Raw genomic sequence first — 25,842 nt, forward strand, 5'->3', positions numbered from 1 at the left:
TGGGTGAGTAGAAAACGTTCTCTGAACCATAGTATAAGTAGAACCCAAACTCTCTGACCTCACTTCCCCCTTTTAATAGGCTGGCCCATTAGATTATCCAAGGAAGGCTCTGTACAGACACCAAATGTAAAGCAGCCATGGCTGTCTGTGTGCATTCTAATTCTCACTGCTGTCTCCTTTCTCTCGCCGTCTCCAACTGGGACTGACCTGCTTCTGAATTCCTTGCCTGTCAGCCCGAACCTCTCCCCTTTGAATCACCATAGAATACTCCATGTTGGTGCTAGAACTCCTGAGAGCTTGGGAGGTGGAAAGCAGCAGCCAGAAGCTCTTTCTCCTAAGGAGGCTGAACATCATACGGCTGTTAGGTCGAAGAACCTGCAGCTCCCTTTTCCTATCACTGTTGCCACTAAAACCACACGTAACAATGCAGAGCTGGGTGAAAGAAATTACTTGCATCACCAAGCTGGGATCCTGGTTACAGCCTACCAAATAAGTTTAGAATAAAGAGAGGGAGAAAGGATGGGAGAGAGGAAGGAAAAGAGGGATGACCAATGTATATATTGTAGAGATCTGTCTAACCTGAAAAAGTCACAGGTTCAAATTCTGGTAGATCCACTCAGTCTTTCACACTTCTGAGCTTGATAAAATGGATATCAGTGGTTTGGGTACTAACTAACACCTTTCATCAACACTTACACCAAATAGTACAGTGTATTACCATGGCTGCTCACCGATCAATATTGCAAAACTGTTTGCCCTTGACCAACTGACCTGAAGCCACAGAACCTCAACTGTTGGCTATTGTAGACCCACCCATGCAGAGAGAAGTGATATGGTGGTTGATCTCTTCATGCCAAAGGCTCCTCCCCGTGCAGCTCCGTAGCTCTGGAAAATGGCAACAGCCACAGCAGTAAATGCTCTCCGGTACCAAGGAATCAATCCCTCTGTTACTGCTCCGCTTGTTTTTCATGACGTATGTGATGGAGTTTCATCATGTCTCATCATCAATTTTCAACATTATTACTACGGCTGCCTGAGACCCAAGCAAGTACGACTGGTATAACCTGTATGCCCTCTGGTCTTGTAAGGTCTACATAATTTATTTATTTATTTATTTGTGTATTTTGTAGAGCGCAACAGCTGCCCCAACGGGGCGTCCCGGCGCTGATAAATCAAGGAACTAGAAGCTAGGCACCGATGGGGCATTATATGAGGAAGAGATGTGTTTTCAGGGACTTTCGGAATGCTAATTCGGTTTGGCAGGATCGTAATGCAACCGGGAGGTTATTCCAACACCGAGTGGCACAGACCTCGAATGTTTTCCCTCCGGCGCGAGTACGTTTAAATCTGGGGGTTTCCAGTAGAAGTAGGGAATTAGAGCGTAATGTCCTGATGTTGACATAAGGTTTCAGAGTGCTTCTTAGATGGGCCGAGCCTTTGCCCTTGGAGGCCCGGAAAGCCAAGGTCATGGCCTTAAAAATACATCTCTTGGAAATGGGGAGCCAGTGGAGTTTGCGGAGGTGTGGGGAGATGTGATGTCTGGCAGGAATTCTCTCCACCAGCCGAGCAGCAGCATTCTGGACAGTCTGTAGCTTGTGGCATAGGCCTGCTGTGATGCCAAGGTATAGTGCGTTGGCGTAGTCCAGGTGAGATATTATCAGGGCTTGTACCACAGTCTTACGGCAGTCCATCGGTAGGTAGTTGATGAGCCGTCTAATTGTCTTGATCTTAGCAAAGCAGGATGCAGCTACTGTTTGAACCTGGGCGTTGAAACTGAGATGATTATCCCAGCGCACTCCCAGGTTTCTCACCGAGTCTTTAGGCGTGGGGGCATGGCTGAGATCATTCGGCCACCATAAATTGGAATCAAGAGGGGATGATGAATTAAAAAACAGAATCTCTGTCTTTCCAGCATTAAGTCGGAGGGAATTGGAGTCCATCCAGCTAGAGATGTCTCTAAGACAGTTTTTCAATGGGTCGAAGGCAGAGGCAGTGGGGGTATCAAAAGTGAAGAGTAACTGAATGTCATCAGCGTAGGAGGTGGATTTAATCCCAGTTTGTGCAATCAGTTTAGCCAAGGGGGAGAAGTAAACATTAAACAAAAGCGGGCTCAGGGAGGAGCCCTGAGGAACTCCCCATTTTAGTGGTCTAGCGGTGGAGGTATAGGGAGGGGTGTATACCTGCTGAGTACGGTCATCCAGGTGGGAAGAGAGCCATCTCAACACTGTACCGCCGAGGCCTAGGTCTCTCAGCCTTCTCAGCAGGATCTTATGAGAGACGGTGTCAAATGCTGCTGAGAGATCCAGCAGCACTAACACCGCCCTCGATCCTCGATCCAGCGTCCATCTCACAGAGTCAGCCATTTCGACAAGGGCCGACTCCGTGCTGTGGCCCGACCGAAAGCCGTGCTGAGAGTCATGCAGGAGCCCATGGGATTCGATGTAGTTAGCAAGCTGGGCGTGCACCAGTTTTTCCAGAATCTTAGCCGGGGCAGGCAGGAGAGAGATGGGCCTGTAGTTACTAGGGTTATCTGGGTCAAGATCAGGCTTCTTGAGGATGGGGACTAGGGACGCATGTTTCCATTTTGCGGGAAAAATACCCGTTCTCATGGAATTGTTCCAGATGTGGTTAAGGAATGGATTGAGCAGGGGTGCCAGTTTTTTATATTGTTTGGCTGGCAAAGGGTCCTTGGGGGAGCCAGATTTACAGTTGAGTAATTCTACCAGTGTGTCAGCCTCAGAGATTTCAGCAAATTCGAGCAATGAGGGTGACTGAAGCGGGTACGTGGTAGAATCCTCAACCGACCCTTCACTATTGGTGATGGGAAAGGAGGAGTAAATAGCCTGAATTTTTTCCTCAAAGAATTGTGAAAGTTTATCACACAGAGACTGGGAGGCTGGAAGAGTGCGAGTCAGAGCGCTGGGGTCCGTGAAGGATCTGACTATGTTGAAAATCTCCCTGGCGCCGTTGCTGGCATGTTTAATTCTGGAAGCCAGGAAGTCCCTTTTATGATCCTCAATCATTCTGCGGTATTCTTTGAGAGCTGTTTTATAGGTGATTTTACTGTCAAGGGAGTAGTTCTGCCTCCAGGAGCATTCGAGGGCTTTGCATGATGCCTTTTTCTGGCGAAGCATGTCGGAGTACCAGGGTGCGGATGGTGTGGCCCGGTAGGTTTTGATGGGTTTGAGAGGGGCCATAGCCTCTAGGGCTTGGCCAATCCAGGCGTCGAAATGGTCAATACCATCATCCGGATCAGATGATGGGGAGGGAAGAAAATTATTTTGGTGTTCCTGGAGCGCTTCAAGGGTGATACGACTCCAGTTTCTGCCTGATACTTTGGGGGCGACGGTAGGTCTGATAGAGCAGGAGATGACGATCTCAAAAGGGATGAGAAAGTGGTCTGACCAAATGACCGGGATGGGAGAGGCTACCAGAATGCTGGGTAGGTTGGAACAAATCAGGTCAAGGGTATGTCCCGCTTTGTGAGTGGGGGAATCTATTTTTTGCTCTAGATTGCAGGTCGCCAGTGTAGAAATAAAATTATTGCTGTGCGAACATGATTCATCGTTTACGTGAAGGTTAAAATCTCCTAGAGCAGTGAAGTTGGTGTAGCGAGTACTAAGCTGAATGATGTAATCCGTCAAGGCCGGCAGGTAGGAGAGGTTGGAATGGGGAGGGCGGTAGATAAGTATTCCAGAGCAGGAGGTGGACGAGGAAAAATGGATAGTAAAAGGTAGACCCTCTATGCAGTCAATAGGGTCATAAGTAGGGAAGGAAGCCGTCCATTTGGATTTATGGATGAAAGCAACTCCACCCCCCTGTTTACCGTTAGATCTATTGGCGCAGGCGATGCTGTAGCCGTCCGGTAAGGCAAGAGTAATGGTGGGGTTAGTGGTCTCATTCAGCCAGGTTTCAGTTAAGAAAAGCAGATCCCAGTTGTTGTCCTGGAGGGACTGCCATATGTCGATAGCATGTTTGTTCAGAGACCTGCAGTTAATCAGTGCCGCTCTGAGGGCGAGAGAAGGGTCGGCTCCAAAAGAAGAGGTAGAGCACCGAGCGAGGGCCGGGCCAAGAGTTGAGTCCAGAGAGGGTAGTGAGAACTGGCAGGTTTTACATACATAGACGTGGCTCTGGGCGTCCGGGATAGACCAGAGGCAGGTAGGACAAGGAGAGGGTCTCAGAGACAGCAACATGGTCCGAGAATGGGTTGTGGGGGTAGTGCTGGTGAATCGGGCAGGGGAACCGGCCCCGGTCGCGTCATGATCGCGGACGAGCGCAGACGAGCTTGCCTTAAGCGCGCCTTCGGCGCGCAATCGGCGCGCCCGCTGCGCTCGTCCGCTGCGCTTCCGGTAGATACACATGTATAAAGTGAGGGGGCGTGGCCTCGAAGTGGGCGTGTCCCTGAAGCAACGAGGACAATGGCGGGAGAAGTGGATCGGCGATTTCGGCCGTTTCCAGCGCTCGTTTTGGATGTAGAAGGGTGCCTGCACACTGTGCACGTGTGACAGGAAGTGAAGGTGGGTGCAAGTTTAAAAGTACAGAAATACAATTTTAAAATGCAGAGCTGCGCAAGATACTAACTGCTCCCGGCTGTGCCTCAGGAGGTTCCGTGAGTGATCTGCCGCGCTAGTAATCAGCGCGCTATTTGTAGGGCTTGCAGGGGGCGTGGCCTCGAAGTGGGCGTGTCCCTGAAGCAACGAGGACAATGGCAGGAGAAGTGGATCGGCGATTTCGGCCGTTTCCAGCGCTCGTTTTGGATGTAGAAGGGTGCCTGCACACTGTGCACGTGTGACAGGAAGTGAAGGTGGGTGCAAGTTTAAAAGTACAGAAATACAATTTTAAAATGCAGAGCTGCGCAAGATACTAACTGCTCCCGGCTGTGCCTCAGGAGGTTCCGTGAGTGATCTGCCGCGCTAGTAATCAGCGCGCTATTTGTAGGGCTTGCAGGGGGCGTGGCCTCGAAGTGGGCGTGTCCCTGAAGCAACGAGGACAATGGCAGGAGAAGTGGATCGGCGATTTCGGCCGTTTCCAGCGCTCGTTTTGGATGTAGAAGGGTGCCTGCACACTGTGCACGTGTGACAGGAAGTGAAGGTGGGTGCAAGTTTAAAAGTACAGAAATACAATTTTAAAATGCAGAGCTGCGCAAGATACTAACTGCTCCCGGCTGTGCCTCAGGAGGTTCCGTGAGTGGTAGTAGCGTTGCTGTATGAGCCTGCAGGATTTGCCTATCCCTGCTGCCTATGCCACGTGACCACGAGATGCGCATGACTTTTTATTTTGCCATCTTGACCTTTCTAACATAAAATATGTATGATAATCTACTTGCAATGAGACAGAACGGAAAAATGAAGTGAAAAAAGATTCTGTATACATTTTGAGGAACTGCCAGTTATACAAGTAGTCCTTTCATAAATAAGTAGTACATTTTGTTGAGCACAAAAAACAGTCTAGGGAAGTTTGTTTGACACATCACAATATTATTGGACTATTTCCTGACTGCCCCACCAGAAACTTTAGAATTTCAGCCAATCAATGTGAAAGCTGTGCTGTAAAAAAACAACATTACGCCATTTCTGTTTTTTGACTCAGGGATGTGGGAGGGAGAGCTCTCCCAAATTGCATGTAGAAAGTGAGACTTTCACTCTATGCTAGCTCCCAAGGTGACATTCCAAGCAGACAGCTGTGCCCAGCTACTTTAAATGTTCACCATCCAACACTGGATCATTCGGTCCTGAACCTAACTAAATCTGAGCAGTAGCTTCTTGGGCCCTGATTTGTTTACATTGAGGTTCGACTTAAGAATGGAGATTTGGGAATGAGAGAAGGACACGGGATTCGAGAGTCAGTCCTCACATTCTCAAATTCCCACATTCAGTTTTTCCTCAACATATACTTTGAGGTTAAATTAAGTGTACTGAAGTGGCCAACACTGTACACAACTTTGTAATATATAAATATAAAGCTGAAAGGTGCTGCACAATTAAAAAGCATTTTGTCTATCACAAACGTATTTACAGTGCAATGTTCTTGCTGTATGAGGCCCCTGCGGTGTTGCTGATTTCTTTGCCTGAAGTGCATAAAGTATATTTTATGATTGTTCTAATTTAAGAAACTATTATGAAATGGATTGCGTCGTTAAGGGCCCAAGTCCGTCACCAAAACGTACATTTAGAAAACGTATTTGAGAACCATTGCGGTGATTTGGTTGCCTTGGAACTGTAATGAGAAAACAAATATTTAAATAGACAGAAAAGAAAACGGCGAAATTCTTACTTGATATTGCAGCCCAGTGCAGAGAACGAGGTGGTCATATGGCACCTTCTCGGTTTTGGAAACCGACACGTACTTGGCATCTCGGTCTATGCCCGTCATTTTACCAACCACAACATTAACCCAGGATCGGAGTGACATCAGCGCATAATCTTTATCATTAAAGCAGTGGCTGTGAAGAGAAAAGATCCAAAAGTGACATTTTAGCAGCTGACAGCAGGCATTAATTAGACATCTGGTGGGCTGGTGGCGGGCCCCGAGCGGCCCCAGCCTGTTCTCTTGCTGTGAGCGCCCCGAAGCCCGTGGCACGAAATTACTCATTAAGAAACACTCACTTACAAATTGACGTCTTCCTGTTGAAGCCAAATAATGCCTTCTAGCACTGGCCCGTCCCACAAAGAGAAATAAAACACGAATTGCTGTGTTAACTACGAGCGTTTACTTTGAGCTTGCCTCCAACGTATGGCGCACATGGCGGCCTTTTGTTGCGCACTGTATTTTGGTAGCTTCCGGGCAGCTGAGAGACAGACCCCAGCCTGCCTGCTGCCCAGGCACCGGCCACAAACAGCTGACTAATCACTTCTGCAGGCAGGCCTGCTATTTAACTGCGCCATAAAAACCCGCGTTAGCTTCACCCCCTCCCCTAAACGAACCCCTCAGTGATTCCTCTTCCCAGACAGGCTTGCCACATCCATTCTGATACACACGCCCATGTTCGTTCCGAATACTTTTACAAATGAAATGGGTCTCTCTCAATATATTTATGAGTGAAATAATAGATCTGTATGTAAGGCGGCAGGATAGTTATACAGTCTAGATGATTGACCATGATTGTGAGAAGACACTCCGTTACATAAAAAAATTATTGATATTTTATGAACAAAATGAACAAGTAACTTACCTTCGGTAACAATATATCTGTAGGAGACATATATTAGTTATGGATTCCTCACCTTACCCCCAGGCGTCAGACTGGATCCGGAGAATTTTTTCCTCAGCAGTACCTCTGTGCATCGGTAGGTGGCATCGGTCGACTCCGCATTCGTCGTTGACGTCGTGATTGCTGGAATGACGTTGCGGTATCTACTTAGACGCCGCCCCTGCGCGCTGACGTCAGTTCTTTACACGACATTCCATGCCAGAAGCGCAGAGCCATGCAAGACACTGACCACTGGTGCACAAAAACTAGGGCCCTGAAAGGGAGACCCTCACCCTAGAAGTCAGTTCGCAGAATGGGGAGGATGGGTGGGGTGGTGAGGAATCCATAACTAATATAAGTCTCTTACAGGTATATCGTTACCGAAGGTAAGTAACTTGTTCATCTGAAAGAGACCATTAGTTATGGATTCCTCACCTTAGAATAGATACTCCACCAATACCAACCCCGGAGATGGGTCTGCAAACTAAGTTAACACCAGAAAGTCCTGGAGAACTGAACGGCGAAAGAAGCTGTCCCTCCGGACTTGGCTGTCCAGGCAGTAGTGTTTAGTAAACGTGTGCAATGAAGCCCACGTGGCTGCCTGGCAGATGTCTTGAAGAGAGAATCCATGTCCCAAAGCAGTAGTGGCTGCCGTCGCCCTGGTGGAATGGGCGCGCAGCCCCACTGGAGGTTCCTTCTTTGCCAAGGAATAACAGATTTTGATGCAAAGGACCACCCATCGAGAGGTGGTCCTCTTTTGCACGACCTGACCTTTCTTGGCGCCCACATAGCCAACAAATAGCTGGTCATCCACTCGGAATTGCTTGGTGCGATCCAGATAAAATGGAAGCGCATGTTTTGGATCCAGACGGTGGAGCCTCTCCTCCTCTTTAGAAGGATGCGGGGTGGGAAGAAGGTTGGCAAAGGGATGGTCTGTCCTATGTGGAAAGAGGTAACCACTTTAGGAAGGAAAGAAGGCCTAGTGCGAAGGACAATTTTGTCCGGATGAACAGCCAGGAAAGGAGGCTTTGAAGAAAGAGCCTGAAGCTCAGTAACCCTTCGAGCAGAGGTGATGGCAACCAAAAAGGCAGTTTTAAGAGTCAAAAGTCTGAGGACAGTTATGTAGCGGTTCGAAAGGAGCACACATAAGGTAGGTGAGAACCAGGTTCAAGTCCAACTGGGGCATTACGAAAGGAATAGGCGGAAACAAGTGAGTAATGCCCTTAAGGAAGCGATTTACAATAGGGGACTTTAAAAGAGTCGAAAGCTGTCAACTATCGCTGCTCAATCTCCATGCAAGGAGGTGGAGGCTGGACAGGTTCATGTGGAGGACCGTCTCCTGCTGCTGCGACAGAAGATCATCCCAAAGAGCCAGTCTGATTGGAGGATCGATGGCCATGTGCAGAAGCTCAGGATACCAGACTCTTCATGCCCAGTCCAGAGCCACAAGAATGACTTGGGCCCGGTCACGCTTGATCTCTTCTTCAGCACTCTTGGCAGAAGTGGTATAGGCAGAAAGGTGTATAGAAGACTGCAACTCCACTTGCGACGAAAAGCGTCGCCTAGCGAGTGCCGCCTTGGAAATTCCAACACACAGAACTGCTGACATTGCGCGTTCTCTTTGGTGGCGAATAGATCTAACCAAGGCTCTCCCCACTGCTGAAAGAGACCTTGCACCACCTCCGAGTGAAGACGCCATTTGTATCCATCATGCACCAGCGGCTGAGTTCACCCGCCCTGGCGTTCAATGAACCTGCCAGGTGTTGAACCACCAGGGACATGCCCTAATGTTCTATCCACTTCCGGAGACGAAGTGCCTCCTGACATAGGGTCTATGACCCCACCCTGCCCTGTTTGTTGCAGGACCACATGGTGGTGGTGTTGTCCGTGAACACCTGCGCTACTCTACTTTTGACAGAAGGAAGAAATGCCTTCAGTGCAAGACGGCTCGCCCGAAGCTCCAGAAGGTTGATGTGGAGACCGGACTCCGCCAGAGACCAGAGGCCTCTGAGCTCCACCTCTCCCATATGGCCGCCCCACCCCAGAAGTGAGGCATCTGTCACAACTGTGAACTCTGGTAGGGGAAGGGAGAGGGATCTGCCGTTTACCCAATCCTGGTTTGTTAGCCCCCACTGCAACTGGTGTGCAGTGCCCTCCGAGATCTGGACGCAATCGGAAAGATTCCCCTGATGCTGTGCCCACTGGAAATTCAGGTCCCACTGCAGCGCCCGCATATGCCACCTGGCATAGTCCACCAGCAGGATGCAGGAGGCCATGAGACCCAGTAGCCTTGGGGTCAGTCTGACCGAAATCCGGGATAGAGGCTGAAAGATTGGAATCATAGCCCGAAAATCCCAGACTCATTACTCGGGCGGATAAGCCCGAAACTGCGCTGTGTCCAGACCCGCTCCGATGAAAAGGAGCTTCTGAGAGGGAATCAGGTGTGACTTCGGCACATTGATGGTGAAACCCAGTGAATGTAGGAGATTGGCCGTAATCTGGAGGTGGGAGACGACAGACTGGGGTAGCGAGCCCGCCTCCAACAGCCGGTCATTGAGATAGGGGAAGTCTGGAACCCCTGATCCGTGCAGATGAGCTGCAACCACCGTCATCACCTTCGTGAACACCTATAGGGCGCTTGTAAGGCCAAAGGGGTGCACGGTACACTGAAAGTGCTCGTGGCGCACCGTGTACCGTAGGTAACGCTGATGGGCCAGCAGGACGGGGATGTAAAAATAAGCGTCCTGCAAGTCCAACGCTACCATCCAGTCTCCAGGGTCGCGGGCAGACAAGACCTGAGCCAGTGTCAACATTTTGAACTTCTCCTTCCGGAGGAAGCGGTTGACGTTCCTGAGATCCAAGATAGGAAGCAGGCCCTTGTCCTTCTTGGGCACCAGAAAGTAGCGGGAATAACAACCACGGCTTACTCGCTTGATGGATCCCTTGGCCAAGAGAGCCGTAATATCCTGTCGGAGAAGGGCCAAGTGATCCTCCGACATGCAATGGAATTGAGGTGGCATGGATGGAGGGGTAGTCTCGAAGGGGAGGGAGTAGTCCCTTCAGGCTATCTGCAAAACCCACCTGTCTGATGCGATGGGGGGAAGTTAAGGCGAATTCTGCTGCCCACTGGCGAATGGTGGCCCTGAAAGGTTGGACTAGGAGGGCTTGGACGCTGCTGCAGAGGGGGCGCTAGTGGACTGGCCTGCCCGCTGGCCCCCAGACCCACGACTGTGGGTCCCACATCCCCAGCCGTGCAGAGGTTGGACGGCTTGCGCAGGCCTGTGGCTCTGGACGGATCATGGCGGGGCCCCCCTTCCGTAGCCATGAAAGGGGCGGAAATCAGACTGTGTGGGGCGAGACCAAGGACCTGGTCATAGCCCTGGAGTCCTTAAAGCGCTCAAGGGCATTGTCTGCCTTGTCGCCAAACAAGTGACGACCATCAAAGGGCATGTCCAAAAGTATCGCTTAGACATTACCCAAAAAGCCAGTGGACCTCAGCCAGGTATAGCGTCTCAGGGCTACTGACGTTGAAATCGTCCTGCCCAGCGAGTCGGCGGTGTCCAGCCCACATCGTATGGCGAACTTCGCTGCATCTCTCCCTTCGGCAACTGCGTGAGAGAGCACGGCCCAGGCCTCCTCCGGGCACTATGGCAGCACCTGCGGGACCGTGTCCCACACAGAGTGGGAGTAACGGCCCAAGAGACATGCAGTGTTCACCGACCGCAGTCCTAAGATGGAGGAAGAAAACATTTTCTTCCCAAGGTGGTCCAGCTTTTTGGATTCCCTTTCAGGTGGTGTGGTAGGAAATGTGCCCTTGGAAGTCGAGGCTTGGACCACCAAGCTCTCAGGGGTGGGGTGTTGAGAGAGGAAAATGGGGGCGCACTGGGCCGGCGGTGGCGTCGGGCCATCATCTTATCCACAGGAGCCCCTGTGTTGGGCTTGGACCAAGTGCCCAAAAGAATGTCCATGAGGGCATCATTGAACGGCAGAAGGGGCTCCGAAGAGGCCGCTGCCAGTTGAAGCACCTCGGTCAGGAGGTTAGTCCTCACCGCCACCGTAGGAAGCTCAAGGTTTAAGGCCTCAGCCGCCTTACGCAACACCACTGCGTATGATGGACCCTCCTCCGTAGCCACGGTAGGAGGAGAATGCATGCCAAGGTCTAGGGAAGTGTCCAGACCACTGGCCTCACCCAACTCCTCTCTCCTGTCCGGTTCATCAACTGGTCTGCCAGAGGCTCCACAGACCCCTCGCAGTCCTCCTCACTCTCCTCCGGTAGCCACTCAGGACAATAGGGAACACCAAGGGGAGAACAGGGGTACAAAAGTACCGGTCGGCACTGCTCCCGACGTCAGCTGACGCCGGTCATGCTCCGTGTCCAATTTGAGGGGAAGGCTGGGGTCGACATCGGTTGGGGACACAACCCGCGTCGGAGGGGGCGGAGGTGTTGCCAATTGATTCAGCGCCGGAGGAGGTGTCACGAGGTCGACCAGCACTGATCCGGATCCAGGCCTGGATCCCTGGGGGCCCTGCAGTGCCAGAGCCAAAGCAGCCGGCCTTGTAGGCCTAGAGCCCCCAGTCGAGTCCGCGGGGCTCGAAAGTGCGCTGGCGGAGTCGGGCTGCCCAAAGATCGAGTGGAGGGCTTCGTAAAAGCTACGAAGTTGGGCAAAGGTCGCTCTGGCTCCCGGAAAGGGAGGGAGGCTCAGAGTTGACCCAACAGGCTCCGCGGGCAGAGCCGGACGACTACCTTCTGTAACCCGCGTTGCGTCGGCCGACGGACAGGGAGAACGCAAACAGTGGCGATGCTTCTTCGCCTTCTTTTTGTGCTTCGACTTACCTGAAGATGAAGACTTTGACGATGAGTGGTGATGATGGCTCTGCAACCGGTCCCGTGACCTCCCTCTCGACCGGGACCTCGACGCCAATGACAAATGAGGAGCCGACCGATGCCACCTACTAACACGCAGAGGTACTGCTGAGGAAAAAATTCTCTGGATCCAGTCTGACGCCTGGGGGTAATTCTAAGGTGAGGAATCCATAACTAATGGTCTCTTTCAGATATACTTGAATAAAGGACCAGGCCATTGCCAGGGTGGGGGGTTCCGAGGGTAGCTGTAAGAGAGTCACAGCTGGGGTGCATCAGCTGTACTCATGTGGAGTAAGATGATGGCCGCCCTCCAAAAAATTTACAGGTTATCCCTATCTCACAAATATTAATTGGTTTTGGGGTGAATGGGGACCTCTTGAAGTGTTGGGGGAACCGAAGACGCTGCAGGTGCCTGTGATATGCCCCGCTGCACTGGTTCTCAAGATTTTTGAGTTGACTATTAAGACAACTGCAGGAAGACAGTGGCGTAAGGAAACGTGAGGGGTCCCCCTGCAAAGTACATCGAGGGGGGGCCCACACTCTGGACCCAGTGAAGAGCTTTTGGTGCACAGGCCCGCCATCCGTGCACGATGCAGAAGGGAGGAGGTGCCTGGAGGTGTCCCCCCCTGTACCGCAGGGGCTGTGGGAGCTTATGTTACACCTCTGCAGGAAGAGAGGAGTCAGCACAAGGCTCACTGGTGTTTAGGGACTGAAAACCAGGTGAGGTTTACAGATTGAAGTTCTGGTGTTTCGCCACAATAGACAGGAGATAGGGGACTGCAGTGCCATCTGCAGCCCAGGAGATAAGCTCAAGCAATTTAAATGGTGCCTGCATTTAGCAGATTGCCACCTGACCCAGCAGAAGTAGGGAGAAGAGGATGAAGATCCAGCAAGAGTAAAAACTGCATGGGTAGTAAAGTTGATGAGTTTGTTAGGAAGGAGAAGGGGTACTGAGGAGGCTAAATAGGAGATTTCTGTAGTCGTCAAACTTACCTGCGAGGAAGGTGATGATGAGGGATTTGGGTGAGCAGAAGAGAAAATATGGGTGGACATTTAAGATGCCGTGTACTTTGAACCTGGTGGCGTAACAGGTGAGATCATTCAAGACACACACCAAGACTGAAATTGAATTAAAGCTCAAGGTTCTCATAGTGAGAGAGGATAGTTTTGTCAACTGAGGGAAACAGTTTATGGGAGATGTGGTCTAGTGACTAAATAGAACAGGGGTACCTAGCTGTCATAGGTGCTGGAAGTAGGGGTACTGGGGATGCTGTAGCACCCCCAAAATAATTATGCTGAGGTTCAGAGGATGAATCAGCAATAAAGATTAGTTTTTTATCTTGTCTCATTTTGTGTGCGTTCAATAATAGAGGTCCATTGTCAGGCTATGTATTCTGACAAACTGCTATTTATTTTTTAACATGGAGACTGGTGTATACCTTTCCTACCCTGACTGCAAATTGAGAGGTGTTTGAACTATATAAAAATGTTGCTGGGACTCAGGAAGTGTGAAAAGATTAACTGTAGGATGCCAATTCTTTGACACATAACATTTAAATATCTGTAAGTGAACTCTGTACATTTCACAATATATTGGCTTTTATAAAAGTACAAATGAAGCACATTTTATGTAATTCTGTAGTGCAATGTACACAGACATTTTAATAGGATCAAAACAAATCAATACACTTTACTTGGTGATGCACAAATTATAAATATTTGCTGAAACCCAATTTCAGTGCATTATCTTTTGTGGGCTAAATGGTTTTATAAGAACAACTGCATTTTTGTGCAGATTTAGTGGTCATTTCTATGTAAAATGTACTGCCTTTAAATGAGAGTGTGTTACCATACCATGATTTAGTAATATATTTGAGCCAGCGATCTCCAAAATGCACCCCCGGCTACATGGTACAGCCTTGCCCTTCTTCCGCTGAATGAGAGTTGGTCATTTGCTACACTTGTTTTTTGTGTGATGCTTGGATTGTTCACAATCCCTATGACTTCAGTGATGTCACACTGATGTCAGTACCCCCACTGTGAAGATTGTTCCTGCACCACTTCTAGCTTCTAAATCATGTCTTCAGCACTTGACCGGAAAATCATATAATTCTGGGCAAATCACTGAATCTCTATGTTCATAAAACTGCAAATGTGAGCTATGTATTACTGTATGTTAAAAAGTGTCAATCTACATGATCAGGTATAGTCTCCCAACTGATCTACTATTGTGCAGCACTCTCTTGCTCTCCAGCCAGGTTTGTGAAATATAAATACCAAAACATATATAGAGCAGCCAAAGTGTTGTTGGAGGATGCTGGGAAGTATTTATTTCTGCAAAGCAAACAATGGTACTCTCAGATGTTGCCAATTCAGGTGCTGGGCATTCAGAACAAGAAAGTGCAGTATTCCATCACTGATCCTCCGAATACCCTGCTCATAAGTCTCCAGTAAATAATATTCATGCCAGAAAGTGACTTACGCAAACACTACTCCAGAAACAGTATATTCAGCATATAGAATGGTAAAATATGACCTATGGTTTTCTGGAATCTGTGAATTTTATTAGACATTTTCCAAACATATCAAATATATGGAGTAAAAAGTTGCATGTTTTTAAGAACCAGTTACTTACCCTTGGTAACGCATTATCTGGTAGGGACAGGATATAGCTGCAGATTCCTTACTTCAGAATTCTACCCCAGGAACAAGACTGGATCCAGAATTTATTTCCATAGCACGTCCGTGCACCGGCAGAGGGCGGCGCACGTCTCTGTATCGACACTGTCCACCTGATGTGACGTCTACGGAGTCCACATAACCCCCTTTGCCAACATGATGATGTTAGTTTCTTCCGTGACTATTTTCCGCACTCGAAACATGAAGCCACATATAGAAACTGTCTATTGAACAGTGTGCTAAAACAAAAGACACTCATATGCCAAATAATTACAGAATTTCTAACCACAATTCAGTATATGAATAGCTTAACAAAAACCTTGAGATGAAAGAGAACTCATAAATCCAATAATCACTGGATTACCCCTCTTTTTGTTTTTGTTGATGTGAAAGACAAAAACAAAATATTTGAGACCAAGAAAGACTCAGTTCGCAGAACAAGAAGGATGGGAGGGTCATTAAGGAATCTGCGGCTAGATCCTGTCTCTACCAGATAATGCATTACTAAAAGTAAGTTACTTGTTCATCTGATAGAAACATCTAGCAGCAGATTCCTTACTTTAGAATCAAATTCCAAAGCCATACCATACCCGGAGGACGGTCTGAGAACTGCAACCATTAAAAGACTCTTACTAAGACGAACCTGGTCTAGCACAAGAGAAAAATCAGGAAAAGTATAATAATGTAGGTGAGCAGAAACAACCCAACCCTAGAAGGGACTATAGTTAAATAAAGCCGCAAAACAAATAAACCATGGGAATAACATACCCATGTCAGTAAGACAAAACTGCATTAGAAGTTCTGACCTCACAATAACTGTGGACAGAATCACAGTAACAAAAAATGTAAGACAATAAAAGCATGAGAACAGTATTATTCATGACAATAAGACTTTATCCATAATAATCTGGTTATATACTCAAGTCCGAACAGCATGTATAAACCTTTGAAACCCATAACAGCTGCCCGTGCTTCTGAACAACACCTGAAAACCATATAAGGTCAGGACTGCTCTGTGAACTACACAGAGAAAATCCACCCCCCATGGAGAAAGCAAATATTCATATAAAAAAGAAGTCAAAGACAAAAAAGCCCCTAATGCCATTAATGCAACCCTTCCATAGGAAAAATAACTAGAGATGTACAAGTACCTCTAGAATATTCCCTAAATACAAAAGTACATATATATGGAGACATAGGAGTAACATAATTAAACTCCTATGTATCAACAAAAGAAAGTTTATATTAAAAGATAGACAATAAAGAGAAATACTCCACAGGCAACAGTGACATAACAGTATGTGACCATAGCAGTATCATACCCTTAGAAAAGCAACAGCATACAACCTGTCAAAGTAATCCAAGTTGCCTAAAAGACCACCATTAAACAATGGTAGCATAAAATCGAATAAGATATCAAGAACAAAAAGAAATCTTGATAGCCTAACTAAAACTGAGGTCTTCACAAGTCCTTGCTTTATGAATAGAAATCACCTACCGATAGTCTGGTAAAAGACGAAGACCTAAAACTTAAAAAAAAGATTCCAAAATAAAATTATCCAACCAATGTGTGAACCCAACTTACAGCCCCTAGAGGCAGGAAATAAGGAGACGAGTTGTCTACCAGCAAATAAGGACAGGTAGATAATGAAAGGAATTGATCTCTAAGAGAGCAACAATCCTGAATGTCAGGAATAAAAGTCTTCATCAAAAGGTAGAAATTACAAGGCCCATGCCTCTCCCCCTCAAGTATCAATCTATATTAATTCTTCATAGAGAAGAAATGGTACACAATTACAGGGAAATGTTTTTAAGAAACAAAGAAAATCTCTAGCAATAACACACTGCGTTATGCCAATCCAGAAAAAGGCAACACATTAAATAACCTTTTCGAATAGAAGGAATAGAATCACCTAATATACTATATCTGCCTGAAGACCTATAATAATCTGATATAATACCAGGAAATTAAGCAATCAATCATGCTGAGAGAACATGAGCATGCTCAATAGGACACAAGACAGAACTTGAATATCAATATAATGTCATAAAGCTTCACTAGATAAGTGTTTGTTAATAATGTTCTACATCTAGCAGACACAGAGAATCTCATCTATCATGTGAATGTAAGGCAAGTACTAGGGAAAAAGCCGAAGCCACATAAATAACAATGTAGACTACCAGCTACCTCCTGAGAAATATTAGAAGGAATTTTAGGATAGACGCTCTACTGTCATACCATACAACACATAACAGACACTTTATCATATTACTCAAGGTCCTCTAATTAAAGGGCACATCACATGCCCCATGACTCCAATAGGAAATCAATTCAAAAGCACCTAACAAAGGGGACCAAAGTTCACAGATATGTGATCTCATACTACAGAGAACTAACCGTACACATAGAGTAGAACTCAGCCCATTCAGATATGAGAACAAAATTGCATAAGTATATATTACCTACTGGCAGTCGCCGGTAGGTAGTTATAGTTAGGACCTATTTTCCATAGGAAATCTGCAACATTCTATTTGGAATAACGTTGGCGCCGACTGACGAATCTTCGCGAAATTTTCCAATCTTTTGGCCAGCTCTGGTCCGCTCCTATCCTGAAAATTTCACGGTGATTCGTCAAGCAGGGGCCGAGAAAAAAGGGGGGTCCCAAAACGCATTTTCCCCATGCATTTTCCCATTGGACCTGTTGACGCAGCTACAGCCCAAACTGCTGAACGGAATTACACCAAATTTGGCAAAGAGGTAGTCCTCAGTTCAGACTCGTGTCTTTTGCTTAAATGGTGTAAATCCGTTCAGTAGTTCCTGAGAAAATTAGAGTTAAAAAGATAGATATATCTGGGCGGAGCCTAACCACACATCTAATTGTGAGATCTGATTGGCTGTCAGTACTTCATCCAAGAAGTGTTGGCAGCCATCTTGGGACCAATATACATGATAGCACCTCATTAAAAAGCATTGCAGTTAATAGAAGGTTTTAAGACTTTAGTTACATTATAAATCATTTGTTGATGGTACCATACTCATTTTAGGAATTGTGGCGTGTTCTAAGGTGATTTTACCATGTGAAAAAGCCTTCTGCTGTGATATCATGAATCATGTTTGAGAGAAAACTATTTTCTCATGCTTTTCCCATAGAGGTTTGGAAGGTGATCTATGAGCTAAACTGAGAGCATATTTTCTGTAAATTCACATTATCTTTTTCAGTCATGTGAGAATGAAGTCTGACATTCTCAGTAAAACATGTACATCCAACAAGGGCAGAGACTGTCAGTTGATTCCTTTGTGTTCTACTGCAGCTTCCCAGAGTGTCCTAAAGAACAACTAGAGCGCTAACAGTCCTACTTATGACAAACGTATTGCACACCTGAAGCCAAATGAGGGGGTTCATTTTGCCATAGAAATTATGATTAGTGCTGCAGAAAGATAAATTAGGGCACATTTTGACTTCTCAAATCCTCTTCTATTTCATAAAATAATTCTGACATGCAGACTGAAACATGCACTTTGAATACCAGCAGCAGACTTCCCTGGTGAGCAGTAGCTTTACTACAGTGATCTAATGAGCAACTAAAGTGCTAACATTCAGAATTTATGGCAAATGTGTGACACATCTGAATGCCTTCTTGATGGAACCAAAGTAAAAAATTGAAAGTATTTCCTACTGTGGAGACTGCAGTAAATGAGGAAATTAGGAAACTTCATAACAAATAAATCTCCCAAGATGGCCACCAGAGACAAAAGAGCCCAAATGTAGCCCAAATATCACCCAGATGTAGCCCAAGTATAGCCCAATGACAGAATGTCCCAGAGTGTTCTTAAGAACAACTAGAGCGCTTACTGTCTTACTTATGACAAAAGTATGGCACACCTGAAGCCATCTTGATTGGAATAAACTGGTAACACTTAAAACATTTAATTTAAAAAGGAACACAATGAGGGGGTTCATTTTGCCATAGAAATTATGATTAGTGCTGAAGAAAGAAAAATTAGGGCACATTTTGAGTGACTTCTCAAATCCTCTTCTATTTCATTAAAAAACTTCTGATATGCAGACTGAAACATGCACTTTGAATACCAGCAGCAGACTTCTTTGGTGAGCAGTAGCTTTACTACAGTGATCTAATGAGCAACTAGAGTGCTAACATTCAGAATTTATGGCAAATGTGTGACATATCTGAATACCTTCTTGATGGAATCAAAGTAAAAAACTGAAAGCATTTCCTACTGAGGAGACTGCAGTAAATGAGGAAATTAGGAAACTTCATAACAAATAAATCTCCCAAGATGGCCACCAGAGACAAAAGAGCCCAAATGCAGCACAAATATCACCCAGATGTAGCCCACATGTAGCCCAATGACAGAAGTGTGCAAAACACTTATTTTTTGTGTATTTGCAGTTTTATATAGTGCAGACGTGTCAGGTATTGGAGTGCTTTACATGAGCATTGGTTACATCACACAAGATCAAATTAATTTTGGTTGCAGACATGGGGAGATTAAGTGATTTGACCAGAATCACAGAATGTTGAGCTGAAGCAGAAACTCCAACCTGGTTCCCCAGTTGCAAAGTCTGCAGCTCTGGAAGTAACACCACATCCTCTCCCCTAGGTGCAACATTTAATCAAGTGGTGAACTGGATAAAAAAACATAAAGATTACAAATAATTTAAAAGTTATTTGTCGCTATTTGAAAACTCCAAAAATATGTCCTCATTTTAGTTTTTTAGAGCACTAACCATAATTTTGATGCAAATTAGACCCTCTCATATATGTAATTTCTAAAGGAAATGCTCTAGGTATTACAGTTTTGATTACATCAAGATGACGTCCGGCGTTCCACACTTTTGTAATAAATATAGAATGTTAGCAATCTAGTTGTTCATTGGGATACTGTTGAGAGGCAGAGGCCAGGGGCACGGACTCTGAAAATTGAAGGCAGGTAGGAGAGTGCAGAGGCAACAATTTAACCACACTGGGCAGGCAGGCAGGGCAGTGGAAGCACAACAGACTATGGAGGGCAGTGGAAAGGGGGGAAGGGGCAACAACCAACAATACAGGACTGGCAAGAGAGGCTGTGGCAATCTAATAGACCATTGTGGGCAGAAGGAAGAGGCAGTGGTAGTACAACCATACATGCCAACAGACCCGTTTCAGCCAGGAAACGTCCAATGTTTTTAAGCTCAAATGGGCTTTATTTGATCTGTCTCCTGTCTACAATCTCCTCTTTTTCAATGTAACTCAAATGGGAAAATCAATACCCCAGTTTTTTTTCAAAATCTCCCTCTTACCAAGTTCAAAATGTTCGCAAGTATGGTACATTGGATCATGGTAGGCAGGAGGAATTGGGGTAGGGACATGGACTCGGATAACAGAGGACAGGAGGGACATGGAGAGGATCACCAAACTGACCCTACAGGGCAGGCATCAGGGTTTGCAGCAGCACAATACACCACACAGGGCATGCGGGGCGGGAGTGCAGCACAACAATCCATAGAAAGCAATAGGAAGGGGACAGGACCATGCACATGGACAACAGAGAACAGAGGGGAAAGAGGCAATGGTAGCTAGCTGACCATAATGGACAGACAGGAGAGAAAGCTGCAGCATAACAGACCATAAAGGGCAGGAGGTACGGATCAGGGGCATCACAATGGAACAGACAAGCCAGGAGGGAGGGAATAGGGATCTGCACATGGAAACAGAGGGCTGGGGGCAAGCGGGCAGGGCAGGAGCTGCAAGATGACCATGGAGGGCAGGCAGATGGGCACGAGAAACAAGACACACCATGGACAGCAACAGTGAGACTATGATGGCATACACACAGACCATAGAGGGAAGGTGGTCAGGGGCAGCTAGCTGACCACACAGGGAAGGTGGGAGGGGCCATGGCAGCACAGAAGACCATGCATGGCAAGCGGGAGGGTTAGTGGCAGCACAATGGCTATGATGGGCAAGAAGGAGGGTACAGGGGCATGCACAAAGGAACATGGAGGATAGAAGGGAGGGTCAGGACCTGGGCACAGACACGAGAGTTCAGGGGAAGAGGCCTCACAACAGACCGCGCGGGGCAGGCAGAAGGAGCAGTTACAGCACAAAAGACCAGGGAGGGCAGAAGGGTGTGGCAGTAAAATGGACCATGGAGGACAGGAGGAAGGGGATAGGGGCATGGCATGTGGACAGGCAGGGTGGAGGTGGCAGGGACAGTTACAGTCATCTGACAATGCTAGGCAGGTGGGAGGGGAGTGGCAGCTCAACAGAACACTCAGAGTAGATAGGAGTGGCAGGTCCATGGAACATGGTGGGCAAAAAGGATGGATCAGGGGCATGCACAAAGACATCGGAGGGCAGGGGGAAGGAGAATAGGGGCAGCAAACTAAGCACAGAGGCTAAGCAGGAGGTCAATGATGGGCCATAGAATTGGGCAATGGAGGGTAGGTGGAGTGGACTGGTACATCATGCTAAATGGAGGGCAGTGGCAGCACATCAGACCATGCATGGCAGGAGGGACGAGGCTAGTCCATGGATTCAGACAACAGAGGATAGGGAGGAGGTGGATGGGGCAGCAAGCTAACTGTTCAGAGAAGGTGGGTATTAGGAACTTTATTGTTTTTAAAATGTGTGTCTGTGCGAACTAATTAAAATATGAACAAGTATGCAGAATAATCTCACTTTTATTCAGGAAGAAGAGGACGTTTGTGACTGTGACTCCGGGCTCACTTGGCAGAAACACCCCCTGACCCTCCACCCCCCATCGCAAAATGTAATGCCCGTGAAAAGGGTAGGTGGACGCAGTGTTATATAGAACATAGTCCTGAGAGCACGACTGAAAATTAAAACTAGATATAGTATATGGTATAAACTATGCACCAAAAAGTGTGATATAAGATGAGCCGGGCGTGAAATATAATATGCAATACATTGTGCGCAATGACAGATTCATTGGAGAGCGCGAGATAGCACAGGCACTAGCGCGTGCTATGCGATATGCGCCTTGGAGTGTAATATGCACAGGGCAGTGTTGTGTAACCTAACTAGTCTCTAAAGTTGTAATATAAAATATGTGCTGGGGAGTGCATATGCACTGTGACAAAGATAAGGATCCCAGATTGTAATATGTATGGCATAGCGCTGTACGTTATAACATAGGCATCGAGGAAGGCACGTTAGATGGGGCAATATAACCCTTGCGAAGGCAAGTGTGGCATGACATATTCACGGGGTGGTGTTACAGTGCACATGGGCTAGAGAGTGTCATAGCATACGCACTAGCTGGTGGAATACAACACAGAGGTGTGTGGCACTCGGCGGGCACTGGTGGGTGTAACACAGCATTGGGCTCAGCCAGGAGCACGCTGTGACTCTCAAGTGAGGTTCGTCTCCTTTCCAGAGAGTAAAATAAAAAGTATTACACATCCGGCGGTGGATGTGTGTTTTATTAACCGTGAGGGGGGTTTCTTGCATAGTTTGGCCGAATTTTTGTCGAATCCCCTTTGAATGGCTTGGTGTGCGTGTGTATTAAATGTGCCCGTCAATAGCTACCCATGTTTGTATAAATAAACGAAAAGGGTGTCTACTTGGAGAGTACCCACTGACGGGGGCGCCGGGATTAGGCACGGTAGGCCGTCAGACACGTCAGAGCTTCACTAGCGGTGTAAATACATTCCACGTGGATTCATTGTATGCATAGTCGCCTTATAATGAATATCACGCAAATCGTCATGGTGATAGGTACATACCGTTTGTTCAGCATGTCCTAGGTGTTTCTATAAATATATATATGTTTTAAATAATAAAAAACAAAGGCCGGCCCCGGGGAATGGGGTCCCCGGGGCCATAAGTGGCCTGAGGAGGAGGGCAACGCAGCCCCCCTCCTAAAGATTTTTTTTTTAAAAAAGGCCATGACCCGGGGGATGGGGTCCCCAGGGCCAATAAATTAGAAAAAGAAGGGGGGCCACACAGCTCTCCTTCTTAAAAAAATAAAATAAATAAAAGACCGGCATTGCGCCGGAGGCCACGCCCCCTCCTTGCAGCACTCTGCAAACGCGCCCCCTGGCCAGTTGTAAGTTGGGGAATTAATTCCCCTTCAATACTGAGGGTCCCTGAGGGCCACCTAGCCCAACAGGTATCTCCAGTATGCGCCAGGGAGCTGTGTTGCAGACAGGTGTTTTGAGGCCACGCCCCTTTGTACACCTCTATGCAACGCAGCTCTGTGGCGCTTACTGGAGGTACCTAGTGGGCTAGTTTGACCCTAGGGACCCTTAGGATTCAAGGGGACTTAATCTCTCAACTTAGAACGGCCACAGGGTGCGTTTACACAGTGGTGAAGGGAGGGGACGGGGCCTGAGGTGACGTGTGCAAACACGCCCTGTGGCGCGTTTTAAGTTGGGGAAATAATTCCATTTCAATCCTGAGGGACCCTGGGGGCCAACTAGCCCACCAGGTGCTTCCAGTAAGCGCCACTGCTCTGTGTTGCAGAGAGGTGGTGCAGGCCGGTCCCCTTTTTACACCTCTCTACAATGGCGCTTACTGGACGTACCTAGTGGGCTATTTTGACACTAGGGACCCTCAGGATTCAAGGGGACTTAATCGCCCAACTTAAAAAACGGCCACAGGGCGTGTTTACACAGTGGGGAAGGGAGGGGACGGGGCCTGAGGTGACGTGTGCAAACACGCCCTATGGCGCGTTTTAAGTTGGGGAAATAATTCCCCTTCAATCCTGAGGGCCCCTGGGGGCTATCTAGCCCACCAGGTGCTTCCAGTAAGCGCCACAGAGCTGCGTTGCAGAGAGGTGGTCCAGGCCGTGCCACTTTTTACACCTCTCTGCAACGCAGCTCTGTGGCGCTTACTGGAGGTACCTAGTGGGCTAGTTGGACCCTAGGGACCCTCAGGATTCAAATGAACTTAATCTCCCAACTAAAAACGGCCACAGGGCGTGTTTACACAGTGGGGAAGGGAGGGGACGGGGCCTGAGGTGACGTGTGCAAACACGCCCTGTGGCGTGTTTTAAGAGGTAGTTTTAATCCCCTGCCCTATTATATACTAGGGGCTTACAGAGGATTTCATGCTAATCACAGGGAGACCCCAACGCATAGTGTTCCCTAGTGTATGTAGGTATTTTCACTGTATTCTGAGTGTCTTTTAACATAGCACTGGCTCTAGGACTGGTTAGTCAGACTCAGTTACCACCAGTATCCGTCTGAAAAAGTTGAGGGTACAGGATGATTTTGCAACAAGGCTTCTTTCTGCTCTTCTGTTTGTTCTTTCTGCATGTTATCCTTCTTCCTGCGCTTTTCTTCGTCTTTGAGGACTTCTGTTGCTTCTTTCTGCATTTCTTTTTTTTCTTTCTGTGCGTTTTTTCTTCTTTCTTCACATGTCCTATCTCTGTAGGCATAGTTAGAAATTCGCATTTAAAAACATTTGAAATTCACTGAAAAAGCCATAGGTTTCAGGCACGTTATAGTTAGGAATTAGCATTTAAAAAAACCTTAGAAATTCACTGAAAAAAAAAATAGGTTTCAAGGGCGTTATAGTTAGCTGGACTTTTCACTCGTACAAAACCATAGAAATTCCCCCGTTATAGTCAGTTCAGCTAACTATAACTCACGCGCCCGCAATGCACTGCTGATGACTTCACATATTACATCACTCCTGACATGGTCAGTGAAATCACTCATGACATCACTGATGACATCTCAAATGACATCACTGATGACATCACTGATGACATCACTGATGACATCATCCTTGTGATAGAGTGGCAGACCTCCTCTCCCCCTAATATAACCTTTGATACACACATTCAAAAATAGAAACTAAGAGGGGGAGGAGCCTAGCGCGCAACCAAGATGGCCGCGTAGGCTTGTGGCTCCCGAGGGCCTCCGCAACCTCCCACGTCTATCCTGTCATAATCCAGATTTTTTCGATGGGCTTTTGTTTATGATCTTGCGCTAAGGTGCCACTCGTTTTCCAAATCGAAATTGGACTCCGGGAACGTGTTTTTTGGCGATCTGAAGTTTGCGGCCTTCTCCGGCCTTGGTGCCGAACTCGGGTTGGTGAAGTGCCCGGCTGCGAATTGAACAACAGCGGCATGCCAGGCTGGGCCTGCCCCGGACCCCGTGCTTTCACTTTCGGTTTCGAGTTGAGCTACCGAGACTGATGCGTGGGACATTGGGAGAGCTGCGCAGAGTACGGAGTGCAAGGCCTAGTCTTGAACTGTAAACGGGCCTCTTTCAGTTAGCGGCCCGGATCTCCTGGCCTTCCTCCGGGTGCTGGAGGGTGCTGACCTTGCTGATCGCTGACGATGACGACGAGAGTGGACGGCGACAAACTGAAACCCAAATCTACCCGGAGGGGAGCCTATTCCCAGGCCAACAATATGGACCGCTATGCACAGCCAAAGGGATCCCCTAGTGGATCGCGTAAATCGCCTGAGCCGCCCAAGGAGGCCTCGGGCGCATCATCCGAATTGACCCTGTTGGATGTCATGGGGGCCATTGAGGAGATGAAGGTGACTGTGAACAAGCAATTGGATACTCTGGCTAACAAATTGGACTCGGTGCTGATTGATGTCACCTTGGTCAGAGCGGACCTGTCGAAAACCAATGACCGGGTCGACTCATTGACCCAAGCGGCGTCGAGTCTAACGGTAGATGTGGCCGCCTTGCAGACGACAGTGCGGAGGTTGCAGCTCGCCAGTGACCTGACCGAGCGTCGCCTTGAGGACTCCGAAGGCAGGGCCAGACGGAACAACGTCCGCATTATCGGCGTGCCCGAACGGTCGGAGGAGTCTGCTGTGGATCTTTTTGTGGAGGATCTAGTGGTGACTCATCTAGCACCCAAAGGGCTGAGCAAGTTCTTCGCTGTGGAACGGGCCGACAGGATCCCGGGGGGTGCGCCCAAGGTGGGTGCCCCCCCGCGGCCTATCATTGCCCGACTTTTTAATTTTCGGGATAGAGACGCTATCCTGCAGGCGTCGAGGGGGGCTGGGCCATTACGATTTGAGAACTCTAATGTTAGCTTTTACCCAGACTTTACACAAGCGGTTCAAAAGCAACGGATGGGATTCTCGGCCATCAAACGGCGCTTGAGAGACATG

The 25,842-nt window shown here is 47.7% G+C and overlaps 1 protein-coding gene across 2 annotated transcripts in view; it reads right to left on the reverse strand.

Moving 5' to 3' along the window:
• CFAP61 (cilia and flagella associated protein 61) overlaps positions 1 to 25,842 on the reverse strand; it is a 2,048,453-nt gene that overhangs the window by 689,008 nt on the left and 1,333,603 nt on the right. For both annotated transcript variants that reach the window (XM_085612416.1, XM_085612415.1), the window contains exon 20: positions 6,274 to 6,442. In XM_085612416.1, the coding sequence (XP_085468542.1) occupies positions 6,274 to 6,442 (169 nt within the window). The remainder of the gene's footprint in view (positions 1 to 6,273; positions 6,443 to 25,842) is intronic.

Source organism: Triturus cristatus, chromosome 6, assembly GCF_964204655.1.
Source record: "Triturus cristatus chromosome 6, aTriCri1.1, whole genome shotgun sequence".
NCBI classification, from domain to species: domain Eukaryota; kingdom Metazoa; phylum Chordata; class Amphibia; order Caudata; family Salamandridae; genus Triturus; species Triturus cristatus.